Below are 14,235 nucleotides of genomic sequence, written 5' to 3'. Positions count from 1 at the left end.
GTGAAAACCAAATGCAGACCCTCAGCAAAACCTAATATGCTCGTAGCTACTCAGCACCCCCTCTCACCAAACCGAACCACTACCTCTCCCCTGCGATTCACCCCTCCCCCTCCCTCCTCCCTACAATTTTTAAACGAATGCAATCACCAAAACTCAACATGCTCGCCACCGCTCAACCACACCCCCCCCCCCCCCCCGAACTGGACCGACCACCGCCTCCTTCCCCACCGAACCACTCCCTCTTTCCTGAGATTCACCCTTCCCCATCCTCCCTGCAATTTTGAGTCCCACCATGATTACTAACCACCACAGGAGAGGATAGATAGAAGAGGAGATAGGGAGAGAGTTGGGGTTAGGATTGTAAATGCCAATGGTAAAGTGCTCTATTTACTTAACAATAAATAAATAAACCCGATCATCACACGAGTAGATTTCAAGTGTAATTTTTTTTCCCTGAACTCAAAACCCAATGTCCAATGTTCAGCCCTAACAAACTCCATAATTAGGGTAGCATCAAACTCAGATTAATTTAAATATTAATCTACTTTGAAAACTTCCAAATGCTAGCTGAATAATCCATTCCCCCTTGTCTTTCGACACAATAAAGATGTTTGCTCTTCTCATTGAACAATTAAATATTTTACTTGCACCACCAAAACTATAAAACAAAAGTATAAATTTGCCTTGTTGTATTGGTCAGACTAACATTGAGGATTCCTTTTATTAATTATTTTTCAAATCTCTACTTTGTTGAGAAAAAATGCAGTCCTCTGGAAGAAAACCATTCAGGCATGTCTCTAAGCCAGGGAACAAAATCAACTGCTCAAGAAAACAGTTTCTTGAAATTGAAAAGAGAAAGAAAAATGGCAAATGTTCATCACAGAATATAAACTCCCCCATTACTTCAGTTTCGGAAATAGTTTCAGTGCCACCTGCATAGTCACACACAATCTCAGAAAAACACCATAAGCATAACCAGAAAATAAAGCCTGTTGGTGGAAGAATCACTGATACTTACACATTTGTCAACACAAGACCAGTAATCAAAATATTGCCCGGTACAGTGCTTGTGGCCAGAATCATCGCCTTGGATCCTTTTAACACATGCCTGTTGAATGAGTAAATTTAAAGTATTTTTAGTCATCGCTTCATACACCAAAAAAAAAGCATTTAATCAGGAAAACAATGTAGGCGGAACCAGTTCAAACCAAACATATAACAGCCACTTTCCAGTGAACTCTTGGACTGGCTCATAAAGATGGCAGATAGAATGGAGTGACATTTTACAAAACTTTTCTTGACAAACCATCACATTCATCGAAAAGTATAATTCTTAACTAGTTGGCCTTTCAATAGTTTTAGAGGTAAGAAATGAAAAGGACATCAATTATGTAAACAGAAATTATATTATAAATCAGTCCTTGTTTGAAATCATTTTGTTTAAAAAGATACACAGAATTGTTAAATCCAGAATCACTTAAACATGCAAGCCATAACTATAGTGCCTGGGAAATGATCGGTTTCTCCCTCTCCTCTCAATTGTATATATGCCACAGATTTAAGTAGGCTTCCAAAGCTTGTTTGTTATCTTATATAAAAATGAAGATGGAATTTAAAGGGAAAATTATTACTAATTGACTTCAAATCAGGGAGATAAATTAAAAGTGGTATCGGTGCATGTAGAGATTGTTTAATTTTGCACAAGAATGGTGTTGAAAGACACAAGGTGAAAACATGAAAGTATTGAACAGTATAAGATTGATTCAAAATTTAATTGAAATTATGATTTTAGGCAGTTCCATTTGGAAAGAGTAAAAAAATTCAAGGTATTCTGGACAAAACAAAGTATTTGGTAAATGGAGAGTCTGAATATTCTCTAATTTTTCATCAACAATACATTTACCATACACAGAAAGCAGCAACTGAGTACTGAACAATTATTAAAGTGTTCACCCCTATATCAGGACGCAGCATATCAATCAAAGAAAAGGTCTACTTCTACCTACTTACAAAATTAAATTCAGATCCCCAGAATTTTGCAACATACCTGGTATTCAAGTAATGGCTTCACACACTTTGGCTTGCATGACTCCTCAAGATACTTCTTTGGATCAACAGGTTCATCATCCGCCCTACAAGCAAGAAGGAGAATGTAAGAAATAAATAACTGAAGAAAATAATCAGAACATCCGCACAGTTGGAAAGCAAGGAATTATACCAATTAGTAATTACTAGTTAAATAAACATCAAATAGAATGAATATTCACAATTGCATTTGTTATGAACCAAAATGAAAATTCCTTAACGTCTGAGAAATATGATTAAAGATTCTCTATGGCCCCCAGTGGCAAAGAAATTCAAGGATTTCTGTTTATCTTTGATCAATGTTGAATTAAAACATTACTTGTATCACCTATGAGGATATGCTTATTTTGTGAAGAAATAAGTTGATTGTAGTTAGTTATGACCTATGAATATAGACCAAAGCACACATGATGGTCTATTTATTGCTTAAAAATAGAGTGGCTACACAGACATTCTTATCTTTGCATATAGTTCACTAATCTAGTTGACATACAAACTTGAGAAATTTCTATTAGCTTTTTGATTTATTTATAGGAATCCTACATTATGTCTTTCAGATTGATAAGCAGGTCGACTAGTATTTAATTAAACATCAAAATGAAGCTTGCATTTTTGTACATAATATTATTTGATATTCTAGATTTAGTTATTCAGAATTTCATATAGCGCCCATTGTTTCAAGGTAGTCAAGTACAAAAGCGGTGTCACCTCATGAAAAGAATAAAAACATAAAGCCTGTATAAATTTGAAACCAAGTTCCTTGAGTATACCGATTGATGCGAAAAAAATTCACAGCTGACCAGGCCTATTTGTTAAACATCCTAATAGATTCTCACATCAGTCATTGATACAACAATAACAAGTCCTAAAATATAACAAAGAACAAGAAAAACAAAAAATATAATAATAATAAAAAAAATATGTAGATAGTTTAATATTGGTTATATATTCAATGACTACATAGTTCGAATAATATAAAAAATCAGTAGTTTATATATTCAACATATTATAAAGAGTAAACTTTGTTGTGTTACAAAAATCCCCCAGAACTATCGTAATGCCCACTCGTTTGCATATTGTACATTTTTTAAGCAGAGTACTGAATTAACCCTGATGTGGTGCTAATATCACCCGCTTTGAGAGTCCAGACAGATATACATAGATAGGGATATATTAACATATTTACAGCCAGTTAACTTGATTTCGGCTAGATTCAATTAGTTAAATAAACCCTCGTACTGCAACTATGCCTATGGTCTGACTACATGAGGAAACAGTTCAAACATGAACACAAAAGGGGAAAGTTTTCAAAACTCCACAAGGGCAATAGTTGAGGGAAAAAAAATTATTTGACCTATTATAAATGTAGAAGGGGGGAGACTGAGAAAGGTACTACTGAAGCAACAGAGAATCAAAGAAATTATAGCTAAGAGTAAGGCACTGCAAAACATAACAATGTAAGTAAAGCCACAGAGAAGCAAACAACAAAACTAAAACTAAAGCAAAGACGTGAGAGCCTTACATTGTGGATAGATAAGACGAGGAACACAACACAGCACGGATGAGGCTGCCGAGTTACCTGGCTGCACCACAAACAGCATTAAACACAAGGAAAATTAGCAGCAGGATCACTTCAAAAAGGAAAAGAAAAAAAAAGCCAATTATGCACATTTGTGTAAACAAAAAAGAAAATATTGTCACCCACCAGCCAAGAATGGGCTTCTTTTTTATTAGAGACAATCAACCTTTTTATTTCGTAAGCTTGGACAATAGAAAGATTTTATATATTTTAGTGTGAAGTTTTTTGTAGATAAGAACTAAGAATAGTATATCAAGCATCAACTTTCAAGTACAACTACATAATTCTCACTACATGGAGTACCGAGATACATAGGAATGAAAACTTTTGATACTCTAACTACACAACACAAATGGGACACCAAAATTACAGGCACACCCATACTATCTTAAAACTACCAACAATTGCATACTGCTATATTTAGTTCAAATAACAACTATAAGATTCTCACCACTGCTAATGGGACACCAAAGTCACAACCCATATAATGTGATTGTAATCTACAATAAATGTCATGTCAAAACATCCAATTCAGAGCATTAAATGCTTGACAGAACTAAATGAAATTGTTTACATGCAACAAGCATTATATCCAAATAAACAGTGTAACGACATAGTGCTGGAAAGAAACACCACCTGACCATATCATAAACATTATAAAAATTTTAGGGCACAATACAATAAGATTATCGATTTCAATTTTATTATAATTATGATATTTTTTTAAAAAAAAATAATGAAAAAAAGGAGCTTTAAAGGATGTAATCTTTAAGGAAAAAAAATCATATTCTACTTCCCTTCTCGACGAAACTAACTACAGTGCCTAGAACCCTAATTTGTTTCCCACCATTTTCTCGGCTAAGAAACACAACCCTAAACTCCCCTATTTGCAAAAACTTCGCTTCAAAATTAAGATACAATGGTCCAGGATCAGATCACAGGGAACTCAAACCAGATTCGGTTTGAGATCAATCGAACTAAAACTGGATGATTAAACAGATCTAATAAAGGAGATATTAAATAAAGATATGAAAGTAAAAATCAAGGGAAAAAAAATAAGGAGGGAAATGGCGTCGTGAATCTTCTTACCTCGGAAAAAGTCCACAACGAATCTCAACCAGTTGAAGATGGAGAGCGAAGGAAGGAGAGAGAAGACAGAAGAATAGGTTTTTCTTTCGGCTGAGTTTAGAAGAGAGGTCTTGTCTCCCATCAATCATTCCTCCCCTCAACACTGTAATTGGGCCTCGCCTTCATGGGCTGGGCCTATTCTATTAGACCATCTTATGTGCTTCGATATTAATCTTTACTTTTGGGGAAATTATACCGTGGACTCTTTTTTAACAAATATGACTTTTCGCTTTAAGAATTTGATTTGCTGTGTTACATAAGTAAAAACATAATGATTGTGGTACAAGAAATTAGTGGTATTTCCCATATTTATATGAGAAATTTTTACAAATGCACACAAAAGTAGGAAAAATTTAACAAAAATAGGTGGACATGGAAAAGGAACATAAATACGGTAAATATATATTAATTTACATAAAATAGGGTGTCACCTTCTTCACACCTTCAACACTCTCATCAAGGAAAAAAAAAAAAAAAGGAAATCACTCCAGGAGTATGGAGTTTTATACTTTTTTATTCATTTTTACGTTTTTTTTATTTTATTTTCACTTATGTGTTCTCATTTTTTTATTTCTACATTTAACATAATTTTTTTTATTTTATTTTTTTACATTATCTCACTGCTTTCCTTTTCTCTTATTTTATTTTACTTTCTTCTTCCAAACTATTTCAGTTTTTGGTCTTCCTCGTATTTCCCTCAACATTAAGGTGAGACTATCATCATGCTTCTCGCATTTGTTCTGATTCTAGGCTCCTATCATCCTTTCCTCTTGCTCTTCTTTTGTAGAGACTTCCATCTATATTTTTTTAAATTTCTAATGATGAGAAAGTATAGTTGAAGACTATTTGAAGTCACTCCCATTTGTCAATTACGAGCTTCAATCATGGCTTTCAACTCACTCTTCGAATTAGCATTTACGTTTAAGTAGTTCAAATGCTAGTTTGAGTAGGTATGCATAACAATGTTGGCTTGCATGTCTCTGGAAAATAAATTTGTGTTTATGCAATTTCATTTCATATTTTAATTGAATAATGGATGAATTTCTCCGTATCTATATATAATGTTGAAAATATGAATTAAGTTCATTCATTTGTATCTTTCTCCTTATAGGTCTAACTTTTAGATTAGATAGATATTATTAAAATTGTAATAATGAATGTATTTGATATTATGAATCATTATATGTTGAATTACCTCAGTGAACCTTAATGTTATGTATTCAATAATATTCATTTAGAATTGAAGATTGTATGTGTCAAGAATTATAAGATACTTTTAAATCTTTTTATACAAAGATACATTTAAATTTTGCATAGAATAAATTACTTGATGAGTATGGAGATGTTAGTGCTCATAGTATACTTGTTCAAGATAACTAGCCATATTTAAGATTGTTGGGACATATATATAAGGACCTTGTGACCTTTTGCTATTTTATTATACTAATTGATTATAGTACAATTTACGATATATATATTGAGTTATGTTTTAATTTGTTATGTCTTTGCTAGTGATAAGGTTTGGTTTTTAGTGATGATATTCTTTATAAATCAGTATGACTTTATATTATTATATATAAACACATATTTTTAGATCTAATAATCATTAAGGTTGATTATATTAAGGCTAATTAGTAATTTTTTTCCCTGAACTTTGACATGTACTAAATCATGCCCCCTGAACATTTTTGGCCATTAAAACTTTCTCCTGAACTATTAAGATTGTTAGATTTAAGGACTTTTATCTGATTTTAGTAAAAAAAATTTAACATGGATGAAAGTTCAGGGGGCATTATTTAGTACATATCAAAGTTTGAGGGGCACGATTTGGTAGATATCAAAGTCTGGGGAGCATGATTTAGTACATAAACAATCACTGAAACAGTAAAATTGAATGAAATTAGACAAAAGTCCTTAAATCTAACAATCTCAATAGTTCAGGGGGAATTTTTAACGGCTAAAAAAATTCAAGGGGCATGATTTGGTATATGTCAAAGTTTGGGGGTGGGGGAAATTTTTAACTAGCCTTATATTAATGTAAGTATTTGATAAGTAAGGTTGCATACTCATAATCACTACACTATCTAATGTGGAAACATGTATAAAATTAATATATATTCCTCTAAAGGCCATTACTTGATATTAGCAATCCTTACAACAATTATGTTAGCTGCTCAAGCTTACACGACAAACATGTTAGCAACTCTTACAACCCTTATAACAACCCAATATCATGCAACAACCCTTACAACAACTCAATCACATAAAACAACCAATTTAACAATCCTCACAACAATCATATTAGCAACCCAATCTCATATCACGACCATATTAGCAATTTAATCTTATGCCACAACCAAGTCAGCAACACTTACAACAACTATGTTATCAATTTTTATAACAACTCAATCTCATACAACAATCATTATAGCAACCCTTGCAACAACTTTGATAGTAACCCTTCAATAACCAGGTTAGCAATTTAATCTCATACAATTGATATGGATTGCTATAAAGGGTGCTATCACAGTTGTTGTATGAGGTTGGATTGTTGTAAGGGTTGCTAGCACGGATTCTATATGAGATTGAGTTGTTGTAAGGGTTGTTAACACGATTAATATATAAGATTGCGTTGTTTTAAGGGCTAATTGTTATATTATTTTATAAGATTGAGTGTTTGTAAGGGTTGCTAACATGATTTCTTTAAGAGTTACTAAGGTGGTTGTTGTATGAAATTAAGTTTCTAACATGGTTTCTATATATGAGATTGAGTTGCTAAAATAGTTGTGGTCTTGTATAGTTTTAGGTTGTTGTCTTTTATAATATTGGGTTGTTGTAAGTGTTGCTAATATGGTTGGTGTATGAGATTGGGAGGCTACGAGGGTTGCTAACATAGTTGTTATATGATATTGGGTTGCTAATGTTTTATGAGATTGGGTTGGTGTAAGGGTTGATAACATGGTTGGTGTAAGAGTTGCTAATATGTGATTGATGTATGAGATTGAGTTGTTAACTTGATTGTTGTAAGAGTTGCTCATGTGGTTGATGTATGAGAACTGGGTTATCATAAAGGTTTCTAAGATGATTTTTATATGAGATTAAGTTGTTGAAAGAGTTGCTAATTTCAATAAATATAAATCATAGACTCATTTTTTTAGCTCAAATTTAGTTCAAAATGTACCCCACTCATTAGAGATGGTATAATATCACAAGTCATATAAGAAATTTAAAAGCCCTTACACGATGGCACTAACTCATTGACGTTCTAAATATAAAAATGATAAACAAGGTGATCATCATCATCATTGATCAAAGAGATCACAAGACTACCATTTAATTGGCAAAATAATAAAGGATTTTTTTAGACGATAAGAAGGAATCCTCATATTTCTATGTTATAGTAGTTATATATATAATTGTGTTTCTATAGTTATATATATAAATATTTATGTAAATTAATATCAATATGTAATATCATGTTTAATAGTAATATATAGATTTTAAATGTCTTTAAAATGTGATATTATTAGCGAAGAACGTCTTTTTGTGAAAAAAATTGTAGTATGTATATATAAATGAAAAAAAACTTAAAGTGTCGTAAAAATGATTAAAAGAATTTTCATATACGTATTAATGAAAACATCCCAAAAAAAATCAAAGCAGCCATTTTTTTTCGACGAAGCTTTTTGAAACAAAAATTCAACAACAATTTAATGAAAAATTCACAAAAAAACTCACCTATTCGAATATTCAGGTTGACAAAAACAAGAAACAAACATCAACAGAGGTCAATTCATCAACAAAAAATTCTAAAAGAACAAATATGCTTACAAACAGGTATCAAACATTTGAAACACAAATCTCAGATTGAACTGAGTAAGATCTACACTCTTTATTCAAAATTCTCATTTGAATGTTGTAGATCATACATTTCACACCCTAACTAGCATAGGCGTGTTAACGTAATTTTAAACATACTGTGCAGCTCGTTGCTAATCAACGAGGTTAATGAAAATCGTGATTAATTAAAATTTTGCTTATTTAATTAAATACTTATAGTATTACATACAAAATATTTCGGGATCCCATTTACAAAACACTTTACAAAAGTTCGCTATTCATTTACAAAATATTTGTCGCCTAGCGACTAACAGCGAAAGCCCTGATGTCCCGAGGATCGTACACTCCAGGCCTAATCGCCCCGACATGTACAATCTTCATCTGCTCGTCCTCACGGTTCCTTAGCTTTAGCCTTGCCCTTACCTACACATAAATATAGCACTGTGAGTCGATAGACTAAGTAAGAAAAGCATAAATCATATAACATACATAAATCCCGGGTTATGATCAGACGCCCTTACCCCTGACCACAACCCTAATCCCCGTGTCCCACACGGTACTGAGTCTCGAACGTTCGTATGACAGTACTTTTGACATAGTAATAGCCTATACTCGGTACGCTAGTCATACTCTAGCCGTACCGATGTGATACTGTATCAGCCTATACTCGGTATGTCAGTCATACTCTAACCATACCGATGTGATACTATCAAGTAGTACGGTACTATCGACCATAATATCAGCCTATACTCGGTACGCTAGTCATACTCTAGTCGTACCGATGTGATACTGTCAGATAGTACAAAAACCAACATACATAACTAATGTATTCTAACAGGCTTCCTAATATGCACGCTAAACATGTAAATATATATGCATACTGTTATACTAATCTTACCTCGATTCCGAATTCAGGTGTGCCGTTCAACCTGAGTGGAACAGCTGCTCGGCGAATTATAGGCTCCTAAATCACATCAATTGTAACATAGATGAGTGACACGTTAAATCACTTTCCAGGGACTTAAACTTGAAACTAAAAGTTTTCCTATCGATAAATAACATGGAAATACCCTAAATATCACAAAAATGAGAAAAACTAGGGTTCCCAAAATTTCCCCAATCGGTAGACCGGTTCCCCAACCGGAATTCCGGTTTTGTGGGGTTTGTCCTGGGACCAACTGGAATTCCGGTTCCTACCGGTCCCACTGAACCGGAATTCCGGTTCGGTTCCTACCGGTCCCACTGAACCGGAATTCCAGTTCAGTGCAGAAAAGTTTCAAAAATTCAAATCTTCCTCAAAACAACCCCAAATCATACCAAACCTTCCAGACCTGCTAATTAGACCCCCAATGAACATTTCTAAAGCAATAAAACAGCCACCCATACACAGAATCAAAATTTGCCGTTGATGAGTCAAGCTTGAGTTCAAAAACTCAAAGCTTGCTCATCTAACTAACTAACTAACAACACCTTCTCAAATCACCATATGAAATCATAATATAACTACTGAAAACACAATTCAACACTAGCAACAAGAACATCAACCAAACTTGCAAGAACATGCATGATTCTCTAACTTTAAAAATCAAGAACTAAAAGAGAGTTGCTAGAAACCTTACCTAAAGCTCAAGAACACTAAATCCTTGCTGTAAACTGCTTGAATTGTTGAAAAACAATCCAAACCCTAGCTGCCTCTAGGTGGATTCGAAAGAGAGAGAGAGAGAGAGACTTGAGAGAAAAAGTGTAACTTTGACAAATTCTTATTTTCTTAAAATAAAATGGAGTAATGACTTAGTTTTACCAAAATAATTCAGCCAATAATCATAAAAAAAAATTAGCTTAACTTATCCCACAAAAGAGAAAATACAACTTGATACAAAAGACCATTTTGCCCCTTTAAACACTAAAAATTACTAAAAGTCACTAAGGGTATTTTGGGAAAACTCTAAATTCCCGACCAGTCCCGACATTCCCAAAGTCTAGCAATACCGCCCCGTTATACTAAAATACTAAGATGTGATTCTACTGAGCCATACACCGCGTTCCAATGTTGTCGAGCACCGAAAATGCAAAATTATGAAATTTCTATATATGACATATAAAATGCATTTTGAATTCAAAATAAATCATCATAAATAATTTTCATAATTAGACCCTAATTATCTGCTAATTTTCAAATTTAAACTAAGCGGTCTTTACAATTATCTCCCCCTTAAAAGGATTTCGTCCCCGAAATCTAACCTGAATAACTCTGGGTATTGAGCTCTCATGTCTGATTCTAGCTCCCAGGTGGCTTCCTCCACCTTGTTGTTTCTCCAGAGTACTTTGACCAAGGCTATGGTCTTATTCCGAAGGACTTTATCCTTTCTATCAAGGATCTGTACTGGTTGTTCCTCGTATGACATATCTGGCTGCAGCTCTAAGTTCTCATAGCTAAGTATATGGGCAGGGTCTGAAATGTATTTTCTCAGCATAGAGACATGAAATACGTTGTGAACTGCTGAAAGAGCTGGAGGCAAAGCTACTCGATACGCCACTTGTCCAACCTTCTCGAGAATCTCGAAAGGTCCCGTGAATCTAGGGCATAACTTGCCTCCTTTCCCGAAACATTTAATCCCCTTCATTGGAGATACTCGTAAAAACACGTGATCCCCTACTTGGAACTCAACATCTCTGCGTTTCGGATCTGCATAGCTCTTTTGTCTACTCTGAGAGGCAAGCATTCTATCTTTAATTTTCTCAATTGCCTCATTGGTCCGCTGCACTGATTCTGGACCTAAGTATTTCATTTCCCCTGTCTCATCCCAGTGGATGGGAGATCCACACTTTCTTCCGTATAACAGTTCATAGGGAGCCATCCCTATAGTACTCTGATAATTGTTATTGTACGAAAATTCTATCAACGGTAGATACTTACTCCAAGAGCCTTCAAAATCCATAACACAGGCTCGTAACATATCCTCCAATATCTGAATTGTCCTTTCGGACTGTCCATCTGTCTGAGGATAGAATGCTCTACTAAATTTCAGTTTCGTACCCATGGCTTGCTGCAAACTTTGCCAAAATTCGGAGGTGAACTTCGGATCCCTATCCGAAACTATGGATTTTGGTACTCCATGAAGCCTTACTATCTCTTAGGGTTGTTCATATAAACCGGAAACTGCAGTTTAAATCTGGACCACTACAATCCAAACCACTGTAAACCGTAACCGGGAAACCGTTTTTGGTGGTTTGGTTAATCCGGACCGTTTACGGTGTAATGGTTCGGTTGCGCTTCGTAATAAATAGTTAACGGTTAAATCAGACCGGACCGTTTATAATATATAATTAATTTATATATATTTTATTTATGACTATATGTATAATTTTGAACTTTTTTGTTGTTGCTAAAAATATTAATTACTACGCAAGTGCACGTAATCAAGTAGTATACTCACGTAAGTGCGGTCGAACCAGAGGGAATTGGATTAATTACTACTAAAATATACTTATGATTCTATTTGGAAATTCAATAGTGTTTATGATTCAAAAGAATCTAAAGTAATTCAGAAAAACTTAAAGAACACAAGTGAAAGTTAAGCAAGATGAGATAATAGGGAGGAGAATCCTGTTGTATGTTTACCTAATTGTTAATGCCTAATTGCTATCCTTTTCTTGAAGTGAATGACAGATTATAAATTAACCTAGCTCTTTTCAAATCTTCTAGATTCTAAATCACATGTTCTCTAATTAATCTCTTAATTAAACTAACATGAAATCAGCATTAAGCAATAATCTACTTGTCACATAAGTCATGTGAATACTCTCGTTTCACATAGAACATCAATTATCCAATTTTAGCATTCTCAATTCTTACTTTTTAGATTTTGAATTGAGATCATAGAACATGCACAAGGTGATCAAGCTTACACATGGAATTAAACACAAATAAATATAATTTCACAATCAAGAATGGAGGAATGGTTTTTATGCATTAACTAGGTAAAAACATTAAACAACATTCATCATCCTCCCTAAATGGGAAATTTAGTTCAGAAATAAATCCATAACCATTCCTATAACAATATTCAACATAAATAAATTAAAGAGGAATAGAGAAAGAAACTGTTGGTGGAATAACTCTGGATCTTCACTTTGATTTCCTCTGCTCTTCCTGCCGCTTTCTGTTGTGTTTTAGGGTTCCAAATCGCTTCCCCCTGACTTTCAACTGCAGTTTTCTATTTATAAGTGATTTTTAGGGTTTTTTAGACGATTTTGCCCCTGGTCGTATGGGATCTCGCCGCGGCTAGAGTGTACCTCGCCGCGACCAGATAAGCATCGAAAATTGTTGATTCTGTAAGTCCACTATGGCCGCGGTGATGGTGTATCTCGCCGCGGCCAGATAAGCCTACCAAAACATGTCTCTGTAATTTCACTATGGTCGCGGCGATGGTGTTATTCGGCCGCGGCCAGATATGCGTAAGTCTGAAAAATCGCGTTTTTTTGGCTCCGCTCATCTTTTACTGCACTTTTGCATCCCGAGACCTCTGTAACTCCGAGGAACCTGAAAACTTAGAAAACACGCATAATTCCGTCCTAAAACAACAAAAAACGAACATAAAGTCGATCCAAAATATAGGCTAAAAGTAGCCTAACAAATTCCCCCAAGCTGAATCTTTACTCGACCGCGAGTAAAGCTAAGACTCAAACTAAACAATGCAATAGATAACTAAACTTTCAAACGATTGAACTGCTATTACCACCTGCACAACTTCAAGCACTCAATAACCAGAATTTCAACTCGATAACTCTAAGAACTAACTTGGATGCACAATTCAGAAGCGGGCAATTCACAAAACATCGCTTTTGACATTCATATCACAACCATTCTACACTTTCCGACATTCCGCTAACCCATGTTCAATAAGTTTGGATGACATACCTCTCTCCACTAATGTTGACAATTTTTTTTTTCGGAATCAATAGGTCTTTTTCGATTATATTAGCTTGGCTTAGGTAAAGGGTAGATGAGAAATCATTTAAGCTACATTATACCATAAGCACGATTCTGCCACACAAGCACCCACACTTATTTTTTTTCTTTTCCATGTACCCCAAAGAAGATAGTAAGAGATTGCAATTTTTTTTTTCTCTATGTGCCTACCCCATTGTTCACACTTAATTCTCAAGAAGAAATTATCACATTTACTCTTTTTTTCTCTTTTTTTTTTCCTTTTACTTTTTTTCTTCTTTTTCAATAGAGGCACAACACATAACTACTATTTTTTTTCAATCTCTTACTCCAACATTTATTCCCCCACTTACAACAATTTATCCCCCCCCCCCCCTCCCAAACTTGCTTAAAGGCTTATGGCATAATAAGGTATGTTGAGGGTGAAAGCAATTAAAGATAACGAATTCAGCTTAGTTAAGTGGTGAATTTTTTTTTTTTTTTTTAAAAAAAAAATATGCTAAGGCTCAACTTTGGGTATACTAGGATAAAACGTTTTAGGTAGGCTTGAAAGGCTCAATCGATCCAAAGAAAACTTGCCTAAATCACTTTCCAAACAAAAGCATCAATGATTTCGCTTCAAGAGAGTATGTCAAACAAATTCTATTCCATG

At 34.2% G+C, this 14,235-nt stretch overlaps 1 protein-coding gene across 3 annotated transcripts in view; it reads right to left on the bottom strand.

The window, feature by feature from the left end:
- Positions 1 to 659: 659 nt before the first annotated feature.
- Positions 660 to 14,235, bottom strand: part of LOC115694695 (cytochrome b-c1 complex subunit 6-1, mitochondrial) — a 48,874-nt gene continuing 35,298 nt past the window's right edge. The window contains exons 3-7 of one of the 3 annotated variants that reach the window (XM_061117388.1): positions 4,754 to 4,921; positions 3,608 to 3,668; positions 2,048 to 2,132; positions 1,019 to 1,108; positions 660 to 932 (exon numbers count right to left, since the gene is read on the bottom strand). In XM_061117388.1, coding sequence (XP_060973371.1) covers positions 900 to 932; positions 1,019 to 1,108; positions 2,048 to 2,132; positions 3,608 to 3,609 — 210 coding nt within the window. In that variant the 5' untranslated portion in view covers positions 3,610 to 3,668; positions 4,754 to 4,921 and the 3' untranslated portion in view covers positions 660 to 899. Of the gene's footprint in view, positions 933 to 1,018; positions 1,109 to 2,047; positions 2,133 to 3,607; positions 3,669 to 4,753; positions 5,072 to 14,235 lie in introns of those variants that run through there. The other 2 variants (XM_030621778.2, XM_030621779.2) reach the window with 2 other exon arrangements.

Source organism: Cannabis sativa, chromosome 6 (genome assembly GCF_029168945.1).
Source record: "Cannabis sativa cultivar Pink pepper isolate KNU-18-1 chromosome 6, ASM2916894v1, whole genome shotgun sequence".
In the NCBI taxonomy this organism is placed as follows: Eukaryota; Viridiplantae; Streptophyta; class Magnoliopsida; order Rosales; family Cannabaceae; genus Cannabis; species Cannabis sativa.
The sequence above is the reverse complement of the archived record's forward strand: the minus strand, read 5'-3'. Positions and strand labels throughout refer to the sequence as shown.